General features: G+C 47.0%; 1 protein-coding gene across 14 annotated transcripts in view; it reads right to left on the bottom strand.

Annotated features, from left to right (window-relative positions):
• Window positions 1–22,406, bottom strand: part of LOC139404702 (protein PHTF2-like) — a 111,705-nt gene that overhangs the window by 2,493 nt on the left and 86,806 nt on the right. For 2 of the 14 annotated variants that reach the window (XM_071147319.1, XM_071147329.1), the window contains exons 6-17: window positions 21,927–22,095; window positions 18,437–18,607; window positions 15,694–15,907; window positions 11,973–12,149; window positions 8,603–8,824; window positions 7,965–8,105; window positions 7,259–7,531; window positions 6,880–7,011; window positions 2,911–2,997; window positions 2,603–2,758; window positions 476–571; window positions 199–324 (exon numbers count right to left, since the gene is read on the bottom strand). In XM_071147319.1, coding sequence (XP_071003420.1) covers window positions 199–324; window positions 476–571; window positions 2,603–2,758; window positions 2,911–2,997; window positions 6,880–7,011; window positions 7,259–7,531; window positions 7,965–8,105; window positions 8,603–8,824; window positions 11,973–12,149; window positions 15,694–15,907; window positions 18,437–18,607; window positions 21,927–22,095 — 1,964 coding nt within the window. Of the gene's footprint in view, window positions 1–198; window positions 325–475; window positions 572–2,602; window positions 2,759–2,904; window positions 2,998–6,879; window positions 7,012–7,258; window positions 7,532–7,964; window positions 8,106–8,602; window positions 8,825–11,948; window positions 12,150–15,681; window positions 15,908–18,436; window positions 18,608–21,926; window positions 22,096–22,406 lie in introns of all 14 variants that reach the window. The other 12 variants (XM_071147330.1, XM_071147321.1, XM_071147316.1 and 9 more) reach the window with 11 other exon arrangements.

Here is a 22,406-nt window from a genome sequence, read left to right as displayed (position 1 = left end):
TTTCAAATAAACTGGTGTATAAGTACTAGTACCACACACACACACACACACACACACACACACACACACACACACACACACACACACACACACACACACACACACACACACACACACACACACACACACACACACACACACACACACACACACACACACACACACACACACACACACACACACACACCCATGTGTTACCTTCAGGTTGAAGCCCAGTAGGTCACTGATGACTCCGGACACAGCAGACAGGATGACCACCTGGGTGATGTTGTAGAGCAGAGGGTTCATCGTCAGACCATACAGCCTGAACGGAGCATCCAACTCCTGGGGAGTGAGAGGGGGGGGGGAGAGTGGAGATGGAGGGAGGGGGAGAAATGGAGGGGGGGAGGGTAGAGATGGAGGGAGGGGGAGAGATTAATAATGGAGATAAGATGAGAAAGAGAGAGAGATCAAATAGAGATGGAGCTTGCCATACCTTCAATAGCTTGGTGGCCAGCTTCAGTACGTTGTTGACCAATGTCAAATCCTCCTTCTTGTTTGGTTTCTTCTCCATCTTCAGGTACAGATTAATCTGGTGAAAACAGCTAGTCAATAGAAGTTGAGCCTTAAAGGAAATATCCTCCCCAAACCACTCATTCCTTTCATTTACAGTGTTAAATAACACTACTATGTGAGAATATTATTGTGAATCAATGTTTCATTTTGGCGTTATAATAAGGTTGGTGGCAACATGGAAAATAGTTGTGGAAATCTGTTGCAGCTCAAGTTGACTACAAGATCCACAATGCAATGCTCTCTCCATGGGCTGGCTGGCTATATAGCAAGCAAACACACAATAATACCAAAGACAATATCAGCATGTAAAGTAGCCAGTTAGCTTTAAATTGCCTACAATCTCACCATGTTTAATCTGCAGATGGAGTCTAACATTCGCAACGGCAGATATAATTTTGAGGAGATGGGAAACGTTGCCTGTGCTATGTCAATGCGATGCATTCTGGGTGATTCTGGGACAAGGAGCGCTCTCCTTCACGGAGTGAATGAGTCTACTGGGCTCTATCTCAAAACCCCGAAATCAACACGAATTTCGTAAACAATAAGTACAACATTACAAATATTTTCCAAGATGTGAGATAATTAACTTGCCATCTGTAATATCGTATACATTTGGAATCGTGGAGAATTAGGTACGTTTCTCGACAAATGCGCGATTAGTTTAGCAACCGGGTTACGCAGCATGACAACGTGAACGCGATTGGTCGACGGTATGCTGGGTGGGGCGTTATAATATCTTCTATCTCTGCCATGCAATGCACCCTGGACTAAAGAGGCAGACAAATATGCTAGACCCTGCATTAAATTACATATTTCTCAAGGTAGAAATATAGCAAAAATATGATCAATGGCTCATTCGAGAGAAGACATTCTCCCAAGTTAAAACATAGGCCAGTATTGAAATCTGACATGTATGATAGATGTTTTCGCGATCTAGAAGTCATATTCCTATTAACTTCCTGTGTAGTGAGAGCGACTTTATCACGGTGCTACTTTTACCGGCCTGCTTGAACGCCAATAACTCAGATACATATGAAAACATGAAATGACCCAGGGAGACGATAGAACATCACTCGGAGGTGCACAAAAACAATATAACATTCAAAATAGATTAACCTTTTGTCACTTAAAATGTGTGTTCCTATGTAACTACACAAGTTAGCAAGTGTGGTACATCTGCTAGTTCTTCCTCCGTATTAATTGGCGAACTTCCAAAGTCTTGCTATAACGATACCAGTTGCGTGTGTACCTCCCTCCATGCCTGTCTACCTGTTCTGTCAGTAAGATGGAGGTGTTGTTGGTCTCTGAGCCTGTCTACCTGTTCTGTCAGCAAGATGGAGGTGTTGCTGATCTCTGAGCCTGTCTACCTGTTCTGTCAGTAAGATGGAGGTGTTGTTGGTCTCTGAGCCTGTCTACCTGTTCTGTCAGTAAGATGGAGGTGTTGTTGGTCTCTGAGCCTGTCTACCTGTTCTGTCAGCAAGATGGAGGTGTTGCTGATCTCTGAGCCTGTCTACCTGTTCTGTCATTAAGATGGAGGTGTTGGTCTCTGAGCCTGTCTACCTGTTCTGTCAGTAAGATGGAGGTGTTGCTGGTCTCTGAGCCTGTCTACCTGTTCTGTCAGTAAGATGGAGGTGTTGTTGGTCTCTGAGCCTGTCTACCTGTTCTGTCAGTAAGATGGAGGTGTTGTTGGTCTCTGAGCCTGTCTACCTGTTCTGTCAGTAAGATGGAGGTGTTGCTGATCTCTGAGCCTGTCTACCTGTTCTGTCAGTAAGATGGAGGTGTTGGTCTCTGAGCCTGTCTACCTGTTCTGTCAGTAAGATGGAGGTGTTGTTGGTCTCTGAGCCTGTCTACCTGTTCTGTCAGTAAGATGGAGGTGTTGGTCTCTGAGCCTGTCTACCTGTTCTGTTAGTAAGATGGTGTTGCTGTACTTCTTGCTGGTCTCTGAGCCTGTCTACCTGTTCTGTCAGTAAGATGGAGGTGTTGGTCTCTGAGCCTGTCTACCTGTTCTGTCAGTAAGATGGATGTGTTGGTCTCTGAGCCTGTCTACCTGTTCTGTCAGTAAGATGGAGGTGTTGCTGTACTTCTTGCTGGTCTCTGAGCCCAGGGTAACAAAGCGGAGCAGGAAAAGAGACAGAGAGGAACACCAGATCACCAGCTCCCAGTTATAGTGACACTCCAGGAAGGTGTGGTGGATATGGAGCAACTACAGGGAGGAGGAGAGAAGAGCTTGTTTTAACGCTCGTCCCACTCAAACAGACAGAATAACAGGTGAAACAGCATTCGCACCGTTACCAACTGAATTAGAGCATAACAGACAGGGACTGTAGCAGGCTGAGAATGGTGACTCACGCTGACCTGAGCACAGCAGATGAAGACTACGGAGAGGGTGAGGAGGAAGGCAGAGGACACGATCACATCCACCGACCGCTGAGGACCCCTTCTCTGCAACACACATTTTAAATACTTTAGTTGGACAAACACACTTATCCACCCACGTCTATCGCACACAACACATCTCCTCATGGACACAGAGGGGAGGTTCAGGTAGGCATGATGGAACAACAACACATCTCCTCATAGACACAGAGGGGAGGTTCAGGTAGGCATGATGGAACAACAACACATCTCCTCATGGACACAGAGGGGAGGTTCAGGTAGGCATGATGGAACAACACATCTCCTCATGGACACAGAGGGGAGGTTCAGGTAGGCATGATGGAACAACACATCTCATGGACCCAGAGGGGAGGTTCAGGTAGGCATGATGGAACAACACATCTCCTCATAGACACAGAGGGGAGGTTCAGGTAGGCATGATGGAACAACAACACATCTCCTCATGGACACAGAGGGGAGGTTCAGGTAGGCATGATGGAACAACACATCTCCTCATGGACACAGAGGGGAGGTTCAGGTAGGCATGATGGAACAACACATCTCATGGACACAGAGGGGAGGTTCAGGTAGGCATGATGGAACAACACATCTCCTCATGGACACAGAGGGGAGGTTCAGGTAGGCATGATGGAACAACAACACATCTCCTCATAGACACAGAGGGGAGGTTCAGGTAGGCATGATGGAACAACAACACATCTCCTCATGGACACAGAGGGGAGGTTCAGGTAGGCATGATGGAACAACACATCTCCTCATGGACACAGAGGGGAGGTTCAGGTAGGCATGATGGAACAACACATCTCATGGACCCAGAGGGGAGGTTCAGGTAGGCATGATGGAACAACACATCTCCTCATAGACACAGAGGGGAGGTTCAGGTAGGCATGATGGAACAACAACACATCTCCTCATGGACACAGAGGGGAGGTTCAGGTAGGCATGATGGAACAACACATCTCCTCATGGACACAGAGGGGAGGTTCAGGTAGGCATGATGGAACAACACATCTCATGGACACAGAGGGGAGGTTCAGGTAGGCATGATGGAACAACACATCTCCTCATGGACACAGAGGGGAGGTTCAGGTAGGCATGATGGAACAACAACACATCTCCTCATGGACACAGAGGGGAGGTTCAGGTAGGCATGATGGAACAACACATCTCCTCATGGACACAGAGGGGAGGTTCAGGTAGGCATGATGGAACAACACATCTCCTCATGGACACAGAGGGGAGGTTCAGGTAGGCATGATGGAACAACACATCTCCTCATGGACACAGAGGGGAGGTTCAGGTAGGCATGATGGAACAACAACACATCTCCTCATAGACACAGAGGGGAGGTTCAGGTAGGCATGATGGAACAACAACACATCTCCTCATGGACACAGAGGGGAGGTTCAGGTAGGCATGATGGAACAACACATCTCCTCATGGACACAGAGGGGAGGTTCAGGTAGGCATGATGGAACAACACATCTCCTCATGGACACAGAGGGGAGGTTCAGGTAGGCATGATGGAACAACAACACATCTCCTCATAGACACAGAGGGGAGGTTCAGGTAGGCATGATGGAACAACAACACATCTCCTCATGGACACAGAGGGGAGGTTCAGGTAGGCATGATGGAACAACACATCTCCTCATGGACACAGAGGGGAGGTTCAGGTAGGCATGATGGAACAACAACATATCTCCTCATAGACACAGAGGGGAGGTTCAGGTAGGCATGATGGAACAACAACACATCTCCTCATGGACACAGAGGGGAGGTTCAGGTAGGCATGATGGAACAACACATCTCATGGACACAGAGGGGAGGTTCAGGTAGGCATGATGGAACAACACATCTCCTCATGGACACAGAGGGGAGGTTCAGGTAGGCATGATGGAACAACAACACATCTCCTCATGGACACAGAGGGGAGGTTCAGGTAGGCATGATGGAACAACACATCTCCTCATGGACACAGAGGGGAGGTTCAGGTAGGCATGATGGAACAACACATCTCCTCATGGACACAGAGGGGAGGTTCAGGTAGGCATGATGGAACAACACATCTCCTCATGGACACAGAGGGGAGGTTCAGGTAGGCATGATGGAACAACAACACATCTCCTCATAGACACAGAGGGGAGGTTCAGGTAGGCATGATGGAACAACACATCTCCTCATGGACACAGAGGGGAGGTTCAGGTAGGCATGATGGAACAACACATCTCCTCATGGACACAGAGGGGAGGTTCAGGTAGGCATGATGGAACAACAACACATCTCCTCATAGACACAGAGGGGAGGTTCAGGTAGGCATGATGGAACAACAACACATCTCCTCATGGACACAGAGGGGAGGTTCAGGTAGGCATGATGGAACAACACATCTCCTCATGGACACAGAGGGGAGGTTCAGGTAGGCATGATGGAACAACAACATATCTCCTCATAGACACAGAGGGGAGGTTCAGGTAGGCATGATGGAACAACAACACATCTCCTCATGGACACAGAGGGGAGGTTCAGGTAGGCATGATGGAACAACACATCTCCTCATGGGCACAGAGGGGAGGTTCAGGTAGGCATGATGGAACAACAACACATCTCCTCATAGACACAGAGGGGAGGTTCAGGTAGGCATGATGGAACAACAACACATCTCCTCATGGACACAGAGGGGAGGTTCAGGTAGGCATGATGGAACAACAACACATCTCCTCATAGACACAGAGGGGAGGTTCAGGTAGGCATGATGGAACAACAACACATCTCCTCATGGACACAGAGGGGAGGTTCAGGTAGGCATGATGGAACAACAACACATCTCCTCATGGACACAGAGGGGAGGTTCAGGTAGGCATGATGGAACAACAACACATCTCCTCATAGACACAGAGGGGAGGTTCAGGTAGGCATGATGGAACAACACATCTCCTCATAGACACAGAGGGGAGGTTCAGGTAGGCATGATGGAACAACAACACATCTCAGACACAGAGGGGAGGTTCAGGTAGGCATGATGGAACAACAACACATCTCCTCATAGACACAGAGGGGAGGTTCAGGTAGGCATGATGGAACAACAACACATCTCCTCATGGACACAGAGGGGAGGTTCAGGTAGGCATGATGGAACAACACATCTCATAGACACAGAGGGGAGGTTCAGGTAGGCATGATGGAACAACACATCTCATGGACACAGAGGGGAGGTTCAGGTAGACATGATGGAACAACACATCTCATGGACACAGAGGGGAGGTTCAGGTAGGCATGATGGAACAACACATCTCCTCATGGACACAGAGGGGAGGTTCAGGTAGGCATGATGGAACAACAACACATCTCCTCATAGACACAGAGGGGAGGTTCAGGTAGGCATGATGGAACAACAACACATCTCATGGACACAGAGGGGAGGTTCAGGTAGGCATGATGGAACAACACATCTCATAGACACAAAGGGGAGGTTCAGGTAGGCATGATGGAACAACACATCTCATAGACACAGAGGGGAGGTTCAGGTAGGCATGATGGAACAACACATCTCATGGACACAGAGGGGAGGTTCAGGTAGACATGATGGAACAACAACACATCTCCTCATGGACACAGAGGGGAGGTTCAGGTAGGCATGATGGAACAACACATCTCATGGACACAGAGGGGAGGTTCAGGTAGGCATGATGGAACAACACATCTCATAGACACAGAGGGGAGGTTCAGGTAGGCATGATGGAACAACACATCTCATGGACACAGAGGGGAGGTTCAGGTAGGCATGATGGAACAACAACACATCTCCTCATGGACACAGAGGGGAGGTTCAGGTAGGCATGATGGAACAACACACATCTCAGACACAGAGGGGAGGTTCAGGTAGGCATGATGGAACAACAACCAGTTGGAGAACATAGAACACACCTTGAGATATGAGCGCAGAGAGAGCCACATCTTAATGTTCTGGACTTTCTTCAGACGGAAGTGAGGCACCTCAGACTTCCTGGCTCGCCGTGCCGACGTCAGGTGACCAAACAGCTTGGCGAATAGCAGCCTCTGTCAGGTCCAACACACACACACACACACACACACACACACACACACACACACACACACACACACACACACACACACACACACACACACACACACACACACACACACACACACACACACACACACACACACGTGTAAGTGATAAGACCTTTAGAAATAAAACATCTTCAGAATGTCTTCATGTAACAATCAATGGTCAATATTGATCTGTAATTAAGATGAAAGAACCTGGAAAACACACACACACCTGTTTGTATGTCCTCTCGGCCACGCTGAGCAGGAAGAAGAAGAGCCAGATGAGACAGACGCGCACCATGAAGCTGAGCGTTACCATGGTGATCACCATGACGTCGGAGGAGGAGCCGAACGCCACAGAGATGAGCTCATTGGCTGAGAGCTGTGTCAGCTGTTCCAGGTCCTTGTACTGAGACAGCCTGTAGGCGAAGGGCGTCAGGCCCAGAGTCACTGACACCAGGTTACCAAAGACCTGGTAGCCAATACCTGGGGTGTACAGGTTGACCTGGAGGAAGGTAGAGATGGAGAGACGGGAGGGAGAGATGGAGAGGGGTGAAGAGAGGGGGGGGGAGACAAGAGATGGAGAGACGGGAGGGAGAGATGGAGGGAGGGAGAAGGGAGGAGAGACAGGAGAGATGGATGGAGGGAAAGAGATAAAGAGACAGGAGAGAGACAGGCATTATTTCTATCTTTCATGTCATTGGTCTAAGTTATAGAGAATGTAAAGTGATCTGAGAGAAACGTGGTATCTATAATATATACATATATAAGTGCCTTCCAATATCATGGAGTCCAATCTGCATTCATTAACATTCTAGTTGAGAAAACTCTCCCAGGTGGCTGATGGAGGTCTGTTCCCGGTCTTCCATTGTAAAGAGTTAAAGGCCACACCAGATGTCATCCCTGACAACAGTATCAAGGCCCTGGCTGTTACTCACCCTGTTCATGATCATACCGCTGATCTCCAGGACAGACATGTCAGCCTTCTTACAGTCGTTCCCCTCCCAGACGATGGCACTGACCCGCTCCAGACCTGGGTTGGTGCTGTGTAGCCACGTATGACCCTGTAGAGGACACAACTAGATCAACACAATAACTACTGTTACACGCTGAGGGTTTGAGGCTGATCATCCTCATCGACAAGGTCAATATGACCACGGTTACCACGGTTACGTCAGAACACACAGTGACAACAAAAACAGATAAATAGGAACATTCATGCTACCACCAAAACCTCTTCATTAATGTTGCCAGCATTTTATTGCAAGCTCAGTCCCACACTTACCCCCTCCTTCTCTAACCTTTGACCTTTGATCTCTAACCCCTGATAAACAGGGTGAAAGGGTCATCTCTGTTCTCCTTGGTAGCAAGGCAGACTGCAGCTCCCTCTCCCTCTGGTAAACCTTTACATCACACGTCTAACCCTAACTCCTAACCTTTGACCTCTAACCCACCTGGTGAAAGGGGTCATCTCTGTACTCCTTGGTAGCAGGGCAGACTGCAGCTCCCTCTCCCTCTGTCAAACCCTAACATCACACGTCTAACCCTAACTCCTAACCTTTGACCTCTAACCCACCTGGTGAAAGGGGTCATCTCTGTACTCCTTCTTGGTAGCAGGGCAGACTGCAGCTCCCTCTCCCTCTGTCTCGCTGGTGCACGAGGAGCGACACTCAGCACAGTGCAGGAAGTCCTCCCACAGCAGGTCCTCTGTCTCTGACTCGTGTCTGGTGCTCTCTGAGTCCTGGGTCCGCAGGCTGGAGCACCGAGAACTACAGCTGGTACCGGACTTAGGAGTCTCCTAGAGAGAGGGGGGGGGGGGGGGTGAGTGTGTGTGTGTGTAGGGGGTGGAAATGTGTGTGTGTGTGATGTAGCTAAGTGTACCCACACGTTGAGAGCGTGTCTATGAACTGTATGTGTGTGTGTGTGTACAGTTGAAGTCGGAAGTTTACATACACCTTAGCCAAATACATTTAAACTCAGTTATTCACAATTCCTGACATTTAATCTTAGTAAAAATTCCCTGTCTTAGGTCAGTTAGGATCACCACTTTATTGTAAGAATGTGAAATGTCAGAATATCAGTAGAGAGAATGATTTATTTCAGCTTTTATTTCACATTCCCAGTGGGTCAGAAGTTTACATACACTCAATTATTATTTGGTAGCATTGCCTTTAAATTGTTTAACATGGGTCAAACGTTTCGGGTAGCCTTCCACAAGCTTCCCACAATAAGTTGGGTGAATGTTGGCCCATTCCTCCTGACAGAGCTGGTGTAACTGAGTCAGGTTGGTAGGCCTCCTTGCTCGAACATGCTTTTTCTCAAAAAGTACGATCTTTGTCCCCATGTGCAGTTGCAAACTGTAGTCTGGCTTTTTTTATGGCGGTTTTGGAGCAGTGGCTTCTTCCTTGCTGAGTGGCGTTTCAGGTTATGTCGATATAGGACTCGTTTTTACTGTGGATATATATACTTTTGTACCTGTTTCCTCCAGCATCTTCACAAGGTCCTTTGCTGTTGTTCTGGGATTGATTTGCACTTTTCGCACCAAAGTACGTTCATCTCTAGGAGACAGAACGCGTCTCCTTCCTGAGTGGTATGATGGCTGTGTGGTCCCATGATGTTTATACTTGCGTACTATTGTTTGTACAGATGAACGTGGTGCCTTCAGGCTTTTGGAAATTGCTCCCAAGGATGAACCAGATTTGTGGAAGTCTACAATGTTTTATCTGAGGTCTTGGCTGATTTCTTTTGATTTTCCCATGATGTCAAGCAAAGAGGCACTGAGTTTGAAGGTAGGCCTTTAAATACATCCACAGGTACACCTCCAATTGAATCAAATTATGACAATTAGCCTATCAGAAGCTTCTAATGCCATGACATCATTTTATAGAATTTTCCAAGCTGTTTAAAGGCCCAGTCAACTTAGTGTATGTAAACTTCTGACTCACTGGAATTGTGATACAGTGAATTATAAGTGAAATAATATGTCAGTAAACAATAGTTGGAATAATGACTTGTGTCAGGCACAAAGTAGATGTCCTAACAGACTTGCCAAAACTATAGTTTGTTAACAAGAAATTTGTGGATTGGTTTAAAAATGAGTTTTAATGACTCCAACCAAGTGTATGTAAACTTCCAACTTCAACTGTATGTAAGTGTATGTATGTACAGTGGGGCAAAAAAGTATTTAGTCAGCCACCAATTGTGCAAGTTCTCCACCTTAAAAAGTTGAAACTATGACAGACAAAATGAGGGAAAAAAAATCCAGAAAATCCCATTGTAGGATTTTTAATGAATTTATTTGCAAATTATGGTGGAAAATAAGTATTTGGTCAATAACAAAAGTTTATCTCAATACTTTGTTATATACCCTTTGTTGGCAATGACAGAGGTCAAACGTTTTCTGTAAGTCTTCACAAGGTTTTCACACACTGTTGCTGGTATTTTGTCCCATTCCTCCATGCAGATCTCCTCTAGAGCAGTGATGTTTTGGGGCTGTTGCTGGGCAACAGGGACTTTCAACTCCCTCCAAAGACTTTCTATGGGGTTGAGATCTGGAGACTGGCTAGGCCACTCCAGGACTTTGAAATGCTTCTTACGAAGCCACTCCTTCGTTGCCCGGGCGGTGTGTTTGGGATCATTGTCATGCTGAAAGACCCAGCCACGTTTCATCTTCAATGCCCTTGCTGATGGAAGGAGGTTTTCACTCAAAATCTCACGATACATGGCCCCATTCATTCTTTCCTTTACACGGATCAGTCGTCCTGGTCCCTTTGCAGAAAAACAGCCCCAAAGCATGATGTTTCCACCCCCATGCTTCACAGTAGGTATGGTGTTCTTTGGATGCAACTCAGCATTCTTTGTACTCCAAACACGATGAGATGAGTTTTTACCAAAAAGTTATATTTTGGTTTCATCTGACCATATGACATTCTCCCAATCTTCTTCTGGATCATCCAAATGCTCTCTAGCAAACTTCAGACGGGCCTGGACATGTACTGGCTTAAGCAGGGGGACACGTCTGGCACTGCAGGATTTGAGTCCCTGGCGGCGTAGTGTGTTACTCATGGTAGGCTTTGTTACTTTGGTCCCAGCTCTCTGCAGGTCATTCACTAGGTCCCCCCGTGTGGTTCTGGGATTTTTGTTCACCGTTCTTGTGATCATTTTGACCCCACGGGGTGAGATCTTGCGTGGAGCCCCAGATCGAGGGAGATTATCAGTGGTCTTGTATGTCTTCCATTTCCTAATAATTGCTCCCACAGTTGATTTCTTCAAACCAAGCTGCTTACCTATTGCAGATTCAGTCTTCCCAGCCTGGTGCAGGTCTACAATTTTGTTTCTGGTGGAGTTTGGAGTGTGACTGTTTGAGGTTGTGGACAGGTGTATTTTATACTGATAACAAGTTCAAACAGGTGTCATTAATACAGGTAACGAGTGGAGGACAGAGGAGCCTCTTAAAGAAGAAGTTACAGGTCTGTGAGAGACAGAAATCTTGCTTGTTTGTAGGTGACCAAATACTTATTTTCCCCCATAATTTGCAAATAAATTCCTTAAAAATCCCACAATGTGATTTTCTGGATTTTTTTATAGTCATAGTTGAAGTGTACCTATTGTGAAAATTACAGGCCTCTCATCTTTTTAAGTGGGAGAACTTGCACAATTGGTGGCTGACTAAATACTTTTTTGCCCCACTGTATGTATGTATGTATGTATGTATGTATGCATGTATGCATGTATGTATGTATGTATGTAAGTGTGTGTGTGTATGTGTGTGTATGCAAGTGTGTGTGTGTATGATGTATAGTATGTACTGTATGTAAGTGTGTGTGTGTGTATGATGTACAGTATGTACTGTATGTAAGTGTATGTATGTACTGTATGTATGTGTGTGTCGCTGTGCATGTCTCTGTGTGAGTGTGACCAACCTGGGTAGTGTGGAGGTCACCCACCTCAGTGTTGATGGCGTAGTGTTTCTTGTAGTGATGTGGTTTCCTGTTGCGCAGCGTGCAGTCGCTGCTGACGCGCTCTACGCCCCTACGGATGGCGGTGTAGGACGCTTCAGGATCCTCCTCACTAGACGCCTCATCAGACATGTTCTCCACACCCACACCACGGCTCTGGGTCTCCTGGGAGGAAGACAGATTGGACAGATTCCTACTTTCAGACTACAGACTAGCAAGTGTATAGTCTGTTTATACTTGGTTAAACTCACCTGTTTCAGGACAGGTGTGTGTGTGTGTGTGTGTGTGTGTGTGTGTGTGTGTGTGTGTGTGTGTGTGTATTAGCTACCTTGTTTACCTGCTGACGGAGAGCAGTAGCAGTGTGTTGTGTGGTGGTGGTGTGTGTGTTACCTTGTTGTTTACCTCAGCAAGATGGCGCCGATAGAGATGGCAGTTTCGCTTTTAGTCCCTAGGAAACTGTGCAGTATTTAGTTTTTTTTTAATGTATTATTTCTTACATTGTTAGCCCAGAAAACCTTAAGTGTTATTACATACAGCCGGGAAGAACTATTGGATATCAGAGAGACGTCAACTTACCAGCACAACCGGCACTACGACCAGGAATACGACTTTCCCAAAGCGGATCCTTTGTCTGCACCTCCCAGGGCATTTGAACTGATTCCAGAGGCCGACCCAAAGCAACGCCGTCAGAGGAGAGGGTGCCGGAGCGGTCTTCTAGTGAGGCTTCGGATGCGCACACACCGCCCAACGCTTCCGAGTACATTACTTGCTAATGTCCAGTCCCTAGTTAACGAAGAAGACGAGATCAGGGCAAGAGTTGCTTTCCAAAGAGATATCCGGGATTGTAACATACTCTGTTTCAAGAAAACATGGCTAGCTGTCCGTACATCAAACGGTATTTTCAGTGCATCGCGCCGACAGGAATCAACATCTCTCCGGTAAGAAGAAGGGCGGGGGTGTATGTTTCATGATTAACGATTCATGGTGTAATTGTATCAACATACAAGAACTCAAGTCCTTTTGTTCCCCTGACTTAGAATTCCTCACAATCGAATGCCGACCGTATTATCTCCCAAGAGAATTCTCCTCGGTTATCGTCACAGCCGTGTATACCCCCCCGCAAACGGATACCACGACGGCCATCAGGGAACTTCACTGGACTTTATGCAAACTGGAAACCATATATCCTGAGGCTGCATTATTGTAGCTGTGGATTTTAACAAAGCTAATTTGAGAACAAGGCTACCTAAACTCTATCAGCATATCGATTGCAGTACATGAGCGAGTAACACGCTCGACCATTGCTACTCTAACTTCCGCAATGCGTACAAGGCCCTGTCCTCCTTTTGGCAAATCTGACCATGACTCCATCTTGTTGCTCCCCTCCTATAGGCAGAAACTAAAACAGGAATTGCCCGTGCTTAGGTCTATCCAACGCTGGTCTGACCAATTGGATTCCAAGCTTCAAGATTGCTTCGATCACGTGGACTGGGATATGTTCCGGGTAGCCTCAGACAATAACATTGAAGTATACGCTGACTCGGTGAGCGAGTTTATAAGGAAGTGTATAGGAGATGTTGTACCCACTGTGACTGAAACCTTCCCAAACCAGAAACCGTGGATTGATGGCAGCATTCGCTGCTGAAAGCACGTACCCCCGCATTTTATCATGGCAAGGCAACTGGAAACACGGCCAATACAAACAGTGTAGTTATTCCCTCCGTAAGGCAATCAAACAAGCAAAGCGTCAGTATGGAGACAAAGTGGAATCGCAATTCAACGGCTCAAACACGAGACGTATGAGGCAGGGTCTACAGACAATCATGGATTACAAAAAGAAAACCAGCCCCGTCGCGGACATCGACATCTTGCTTCCAGACAAATTAAACAACTTCTTTGCGCGCTTTGAGGACAATACAGAGCCACCGACACAGCCCGCTACCAAAGACTGTGGGCTCTCCTTCTCCGTGGCCGACGTGAGTAAAACATTTAAATGTGTTAACCCTCGCAAGGCTGCCTGCCCAGACGGCATCCCTTACCGCCTCCTCAGAGCATGCGCAGACCAGCTGGCTGGTGTGTTTACGCTTACCGCCCCAATAGGTCCACGGACAATGCAATCGCCATCACACTGCACACTGTCCTATCCCATCTGGACAAGAGGAATACTTTTGTAGGAATGCTGTTTATTGACTACAGCTCAGCATTCAACACCATAGTACCCTCCAAACTCGTCCTTAAGCTTGAGACCCTGAGTCTCGACCCCGCCCTGTGCAACTGGGTACTGGACTTCCTGACTGGCCGCCCCCAGGTGGTGAAGGTAGGAAACAACATCTCCACTCCGCTGATCCTCAACACTGAGGCCCCACAACGGTGCTTTCTGAGCCCTCTCCTGTACTCCCTGTTCACCCATGACTGCGAGGCCATGCACGCCTACAGTGGTAGGCTTGATTACCAACAATGACGAGATGGCCTACAAGGAGGAGGTGAGGGCCCTCGGAGTGTGGTGTCAGGAAAATAACCTCTCTCTCAATGTCAGCAAAACAAAAGAGATGATCGTGGACTTCAGGAAACAGCAAAGGGAACACCACCCTATCCACATCGACGGGACAGCAGTGGAGAAGGTGGAAAGTCTGGTACGGCAACTGCACCGCCCACAAACACAGGGCTCTCCAGAGGGTAGTGAGGTCTGCACCGCCCACAAACGCAGGGCTCTCCAGAGGGTAGTGAGGTCTGCACCGCCCACAAACACAGGGCTCTCCAGAGGGTAGTGAGGTCTGCACAACGCATCACCGGGGGCAAACTACCTGCCCCCCAGGACACCTACAAAACCCGATTTCACAGGAAGGCAAAAAAGATCATCAAGGACAACAACCACCCGAGCCACTGCCTGTTCACCCCGCTATCATCCAGAAGGTGAGGTCAATACAGGTGCATCAAAGCTGGGACCGAGAGACTGAAAAACAGCTTCTATCTCAAGGCCATCAGATTGTTAAACAGCCATCACTAGCACAGAGAGGCTGCTGCTCTACATACAGACTCAATATCATTGGCCACTTTAATAAATGGAACACTTGTCACTTTAATAATGTCACTTTAATAATGTTTACATATCTTGCATTACTCATCTCATATGTATATACTGTATTCTTCACTATCTATTCTTTACCATCTATTGCATCTTAGCCGTTCTGTCACTGCTCATCCATATATTTATATATTATACACACACACACACTGCTCATCCATATATTTATATATTATACACACACACACACTGCTCATCCATATATTTATATACTATTATCTCATTCCTTTACTAGATTGTGTGTATTAGGTTTTCTTGTGGAATCTGTTAGATATCAGGTTTTGTTGTGGAATTGTTAGATATTAGGTTTTGTTGTGGAATTGTTAGATATTACCTGTTAGATACTGCTGCACTGTCAGATCTAAAATCACAACCATTTCGCTACACTCACAATAACATCTGCTAACCAAGTGTATGTGATTTACCTTGGTGACGGGGGGCAGTAGCAGTGTGTTGCGTGGTGGTGGTGTGTGTGTGTGTGTGTGTGTGTGTGTGTGTGTGTGTGTGTGTGTGTATAAATGTGTCTGTTACCTTGTTGTTTACCTTGGTGACGGGGGGAAGTAGCAGTGTGTTGCGTGGTGGTGTGTGTGTGTGTATTAATGTGTCTGTTACCTTGTTGTTTACCTTGGAGACAGGGGGGAGCAGCAGTGTGTTGAGAGACGGGGGTGCGGCCCAACACGTCTCGTCTGACTTCAGCAGCAGGTCACAGTGGTGAGACCCTCCATCATGGAGCTGTAGCCCCTCCTCACTACTCTTACAGGTTATCCTCCCGTCCAGAGACACATAGCCATTATCTGTCTCTGTGGACTTGTCTATGGACAGCTTGGACTTCTTCGACCTGAGGGGAGAGATGGAGGGGGAGGTTAAAGGGGGGAGGCGGTAGAGGTGGAGAGACGGGACAGGCAGACAGTCCCAAGTCCATCCAGCATGCAGAAATCAGAACAAGACAGAATCACTTGGATCAAGTTGGTACTAATTGAAGCCATGGCAAGGGAGCAGAGAAACTAAGTTCTAAATGGGATGGGTTACTGGTGCTACTAAGCAGAATTCAAATAGAGTTGATTTGAATAGGATTTGGGATGACTGTCAGTGACCATTAGATTTCTGGTGTGAAAAGGTTGGATTTTTAATACTGTTTCTAGATTGAAACTCAAAAACGTCCCCGGGGATCCCTTTTACCAACTATAAAGCCTTTACTGATGTTTATGTTTCGACATCGTTTGCTCCGTGCTTCTCTTGGCCATAGCTTGAATAGTTGAACGAGCCGTAACGTTGGCAACAACAACAACAAAACAAAAGCTGCAAAATCCCTTTTTCCACACACAGAAAAATGATAACAAAGATGGAAGACAGACCTCTCCTTTCACTTTGTCCCGTTGAGAAACCCGTGGAGACAAGTTAATAATCAAACTGCCGTGGGGAAAAGCATTTGAATATGTATCTCCTCTCTGTGTGTGTGTCCAGTTAAAATATCACTGTTTAATAACGTCTTATCTCAGCCAAATAATTATCTTACCAGATAATGTTTATCATATAGTGGGAAGAATGATTTTCAGAAACATATATTTACTATGTACACTACCGTTCAAAAGTTTGGGGTCATTTAGAAATGTCCTTGTTATTGAAAGAAAAGCACATTTGCTTTTGTCCATTAAAATAACATTATATTGATCAGAAATACAGTGTAGACATTGTTACTGTTGTAAATGACTATTGTAGCTGGAAACGGCAGATTTTTAATGGAATATCTACATAGGTGTACAGAGGCCCATTATCAGCAACCATCACTCCTGTGTTCCTGTAGGGTTAAAGTTGATTTTGGGGGTCTTCTAAAGACCACCACAATTGATTATGTTGTTATTAGTTTGCTTACGTGCCATTGTACTTATGCTCACTGTATAGCTTAATATTGAGGCCTCTGTCTGTGTCACGCTCTCTGCCAAAAACCTGCAGCCAGGCGTCTGTGAGAAAAGGTGAAAAAAGGGACTGAGGGTGATAGCGAGACAGTGTCTGTTTTTCTCTGAAACAAGGGCAGATTTGCATGCCACTGAGACAGGTTCTCAGAAACGTTGTGTTAAGAGGCACTTCTTCTTTTAGCTGCACAGGCAGGTTCTGACATAGGAGGTCACACCATAAGGTCTCGGGTGTATAAGATCCTGTCTTTCTTTTGTTCAGGGCAGAACGCAGGAGAGACATCAGTTGTATGTCTGATGTTTGATCTTTGACTTCTGTCTACAGCTGTATTTTGATTTAAATTGTTATGATTTATAAGTGCACGTTTTGAGCGTTCCTTATTTGTTAAGGAAATAACGGAGCTCAGAAAAGTGGAACCAACATTCCAGTGGATCGTTGTGTTAGCTAATCCAAGTTTGTCATTTTAAAAGGCTAATTGATCATTAGAAAACCCTTTTGCAATTATTTTAGCACAGCTGAAAACTGTTGTTCTGATTAAAGAAGCAATAAAACTGTCCTTCTTTAGACTAGTTGAGTATCTGGAGCCTCAGCATTTGTGAGTTCAATTACAGGCTCAAAATGACCAGAAACAAAGAACATTCTTCTCAAACTCATCAGTCTATTCTTGTTCTGAGAAATGAAGGCTATTCCATGAGAAATGACCAAGAAACTGAAGATCTCATACAACGCTGTGTACTACTCCCTTCACAGAACAGTGCAAACTGGCTCTAGCCAGAATAGAAAGAGGAGTGGGAGGCCCCGGGGCACAACTGAGCAAGAGGACAAGTACATTAGAGTGTCTAGTTCGAGAAACAGACGTCTCACAAGTTCTCAACTGGCAGCTTCATTAAATAGTACCCGCAAAACACCAGTCTCAACGTCAACAGTGAAGAAGCGACTCTGGGATGCTGGCCTTCCAGTTTTATTGCTTCTTTAGTCAGACAACAGTTTTCAGCTGTGCTAACATAAATGCAAATAGGTTTTCCAATGATCAATTAGCCTTTTAAAATGAGAAACTTGGATTAGCTAACACAACGTGCCATTGGAACACAGGAGTGATGGTTGCTGATAATGGGCCTCTGTACTCCTATGTAGATATTCCATAAAAAATCTGCCGTTTCCAGCTACAATAGTCATTTACAACATGAACAATGTCTACACTGTATTTCTGATCAATTTGATGTTATTTTAATGGACAAAAGCAAATGTGCTTTTCTTTCAAAAACAAGGACATTTCTAAATGATCCCAAACTTTTGAATGGTAGTGTACAGGACTCCGTTCTCTCATACAATAGAAAGGGATATTTATTATTGATCAGAGTCAGAATCCGGGTGGAATCCAAGGGATGTTGCAGCTATACCAGAGAGAGAGAGAGGGTTCTTTAGTAACCTCACGGGAGGGAAAAATACACACCGCGCTTTACAGATATCATGCCAGAAATCTCTGAAGAGAGCGATGCACAGGCTGTAAGGTGAGCCGGTGGCGGCACCGTGGCAGTGTGGGCCGCCCTCCCGGGTGTTATCAGTGGTGCTAGAGCCATCTCCTTCCCTATGTACATCCAAGTGAGCTGCCTTCCTTAGACGCCTTTGGTCCAGATCAATAAGAAAGAGGACTTAGAGAGAGAGAGAGGTCCAGACACAAATCACTGTTGTTGTGATTGAAGAAAATAAATCATTAAAATAATACCCTTTTCCATTTATTTATTTTTAAAATCACAAGAAGGAAGATAGAAAATGAATGAAAACGGTTGGTTCACTGGCAGCGGTGTCTACTACATCAGGTATGGTTGGTTCACTGGCAGAGGTGTCTACTACATCAGGTATGGTTGGTTCACTGGCAGAGGTGTCTACTACATCAGGTATGGTTGGTTCACTGGCAGAGGTGTCTACTACATCAGGTATGGTTGGTTCACTGACAGAGGTGTCTACTACATCAGGTATGGTTGGTTCACTGACAGAGGTGTCTACTACATCAGGTATGGTTGGTTCACTGACAGCGGTGTCTACTACATCAGGTATGGTTGGTTCACTGACAGCGGTGTCTACTACATCAGGTATGGTTGGTTCACTGACAGAGGTATCTACTACATCAGGTATGGTTGGTTCACTGACAGCGGTGTCTACTACATCAGGTATGGTTGGTTCACTGACAGCAGTGTCTACTATATCAGGTATGGTTGGTTCACTGGCAGAGGTGTCTACTACATCAGGTATGGTCAGGAATGATCGAAGCAAAAACATTGACTAATATCCAGCTGCCAGAGAGACTAATATCCAGCTGCCAGAGAGACTAATATCCAGCTGCCAGAGAGACTAATATCCAGCTGCCAGAAAGACTAATATCCAGCTGCCAGAGAGACTAATATCCAGCTGCCAGAGAGACTAATATTGATAGTAATGCGGTAGATTGGACTGTGTTCTCACAATAAACAATAACTGGATATATGATTAGTATTGGATTTACTGGGATTAGACTTGGAGAGCCATCATCATCATCATCAACGACAACGTGAAGATAGAGAGATCTGCTTGAATGGTTCATCTACTCCTACAAGAAGAGGACGGTATCAACCGTCTGACTGACAGCTCAGCTAACAGCCCGTTTAGATCAGGCTGTTTGGACACATTTCCCGAGGTGAGAGTCTGCAGTCACCACGTTTTACACAATGTGTATATATATATATATATATATATATATATATATATAATATAATAGCAGCTAGCAGATCCACTCAGACAATGACGAGTCAACCATGTGGTGTGGACGAGGAGGAGTTCATTCAGGTCAGTCAGAGTCATTCAGTTGATAGAGAGAGAAAACAACACAGATTTGATGCCAAATGGAGGAGGGGAAAGGAAGGAGAAAGTCGTCTGGTGGTTGATTCCTGACCACATCTGGAGTCTGAGTGAGTGAACACCACTGTACTGTGAGATGAGGACTAACAGTAACATCTGAGTGAGTGAACACCTCTGTACTGTGAGATGAGGACGAACAGTAACATCTGAGTGAGTGAACACCTCTGTACTGTGAGATGAGGACGAACAGTAACATCTGGAGTCTGAGTGAGTGAACACCTCTGTACTGTGAGATGAGGGCGAACAGTAACATCTGGAGTCTGAGTGAGTGAACACCTCTGTACTGTGAGATGAGAATGAACAGTAACATCTGGAGTCTGAGTGAGTGAACACCTCTGTACTGTGAGATGAGGATGAACAGTAACATCTGAGTGAGTGAACACCTCTGTACTGTGAGATGAGGACGAACAGTAACATCTGAGTGAGTAAACACCTCTGTACTGTGAGATGAGGATGAACAGTAACATCTGAGTGAGTGAACACCACTGTACTGTGAGATGAGGACAAACAGTAACATCCACTTCATTCCCAGACTGTGTGGCACAGATACATTCTCTTCCAGAAGGCTGAAAATGGTCAGTACTGTGCAAGACAAAGGTAGTGGGTTTTGGGAATAGCTAGCTATTGTGGCAATACAGCCTGGTCCCAGATCTGTTTGTGGCATCTTGCCAAGTGCACCAACAGATCTAGAAAAAGGCTAATGGCGTTATGCAGCCTAGCACAAATTTACGAGCTGCTACCCTCTGGCAGGAAATCACAGCCTTTACAATGGGACAGGAAGTGTATGTGGGGGCAGTTCCCTGATCACATGATCAGAAGAGAGTGGGGGAACCATGATTGAACACACACAGTCTGATGGAACCCCCCCACTTTGACCAGTGTCTGGGGAACTGACCTGTAGAGTGTGTCAGACAGAGGCCTTTTAAAACAGTAGCTAAGTCATTCAGGTTTATCTCAGAGCAGGAAGCACATCAAACACTAAAACAACACAGAGGTGGATACATTATCTACACTTTAACCCCCTTTACCCAATCCCTCCCTCCCTCCCTCCCTCCCTCCCTCCCTCTCCCCTTCTCCCTCCCTCCCTCCCTCCCTCCCTCTCCCTTTCTCTCCCTCCCTCTTCATCCCTCTATCCCCACCCCCCTCCCTTTCCATCTACACCCTCTCTCTGTACCCCATCCCTCCCTCTCTCTCTCCCTCCCTCCCCCCCTCTCTCCCTCCCTCCCTCCCTCCCTCCCTCCCTCCATCCATCTCTCTCTCCCTCCCTCCCTCCCTCCCTCCCTCCCTCCCTCCCTCCCTCCCTCCCTCCCTCTCCCCTTCTCCCTCCCTCCCTCTCCCTTTCTCTCCCTCCCTCCCTCTTCATCCCTCTATCCCCACCCCATTCCCTTTCCATCTACACCCTCTCTCTGTACCCCATCCCTCCCTCTCTCCCTCCCTCCCTCCCTCCCTCCCTCCCTCCCTCCCTCCCTCCCTCCCTCCCTCCCTCCCTCTCCCCTTCTCCCTCCCTCCCTCTCCCTTTCTCTCCCTCCCTCCCTCTTCATCCCTCTATCCCCACCCCATTCCCTTTCCATCTACACCCTCTCTCTGTACCCCATCCCTCCCTCTCTCTCTCCCTCCCTCCCCCCCTCTCTCCCTCCCTCCCTCCCTCCCTCCCTCCCTCCCTCCCTCCCTCCATCCATCCATCTCTCTCTCCCTCCCTCCCTCCCTCCCTCCCTCCCTCCCTCCCTCCCTCCCTCCCTCCCTCCCTCTCCCCTTCTCCCTCCCTCCCTCTCCCTTTCTCTCCCTCCCTCCCTCTTCATCCCTCTATCCCCACCCCATTCCTTTTCCATCTACACCCTCTCTCCGTACCCCATCCCTCCCTCTCTCTCTCACTCCCTCTCTCACTCCCTCCCTCCCTCCCCCTCTCTCTCACTCCCTCTCTCACTCCCTCCCTCCCTCCCTCTCTCTCTCACTCCCTCTCTCACTCCCTCCCTCCCTCCCCCTCTCTCTCCCTCCCCCCCTCTCTCTCTCCCTCCATCCCTCCCTCCATCTCCAGCCCTTCTCCCCACCTTCTTCTCTTGCCAGAGCTGCTGCTGCTGGTGGGTTTGGGGGTGCGTGTGGAGACGATCTGGCAGTGCACTGTCCCCAGTAACAGCATCAGCCATATCGCCCCAAACACCTCTGTGGTCGGGATACTGTGGGGCTGGGGAATGGTGAAGAATAACGCTGCAGCAGCCACTGGAGAGAGAGAGAGAGAGAGAGAGAGAGAGAGAGAGAGCAAGGGTGAGAGAGAGAGAGAAATAGCGAGGGTGAGAGAGAGAGTGAGAGAAAGCGAGAGAGAGAGAGAGAGACACAGAGAGAGAGAGAAATAGAGGAGAGAGAGATGGAGACAGAGAGAGACAGAGAGACAGAGAGAGAGAGAGAGATAGAGAGAGACAGAGAGAGAGACAGAGACAGAGAGAGACAGAGAGAGACAGAGAGAGATAGAGAGACAGAGAGAGACAGAGACAGAGAGAGAGACATGGGAAGTGTTATACGCTCCATGTATG

The sequence above is a fragment of the Oncorhynchus clarkii genome, unplaced genomic scaffold, assembly GCF_045791955.1.
Source record: "Oncorhynchus clarkii lewisi isolate Uvic-CL-2024 unplaced genomic scaffold, UVic_Ocla_1.0 unplaced_contig_12320_pilon_pilon, whole genome shotgun sequence".
Lineage (NCBI taxonomy): Eukaryota > Metazoa > Chordata > Actinopteri > Salmoniformes > Salmonidae > Oncorhynchus > Oncorhynchus clarkii.
The sequence above is the reverse complement of the archived record's forward strand: the minus strand, read 5'-3'. Positions and strand labels throughout refer to the sequence as shown.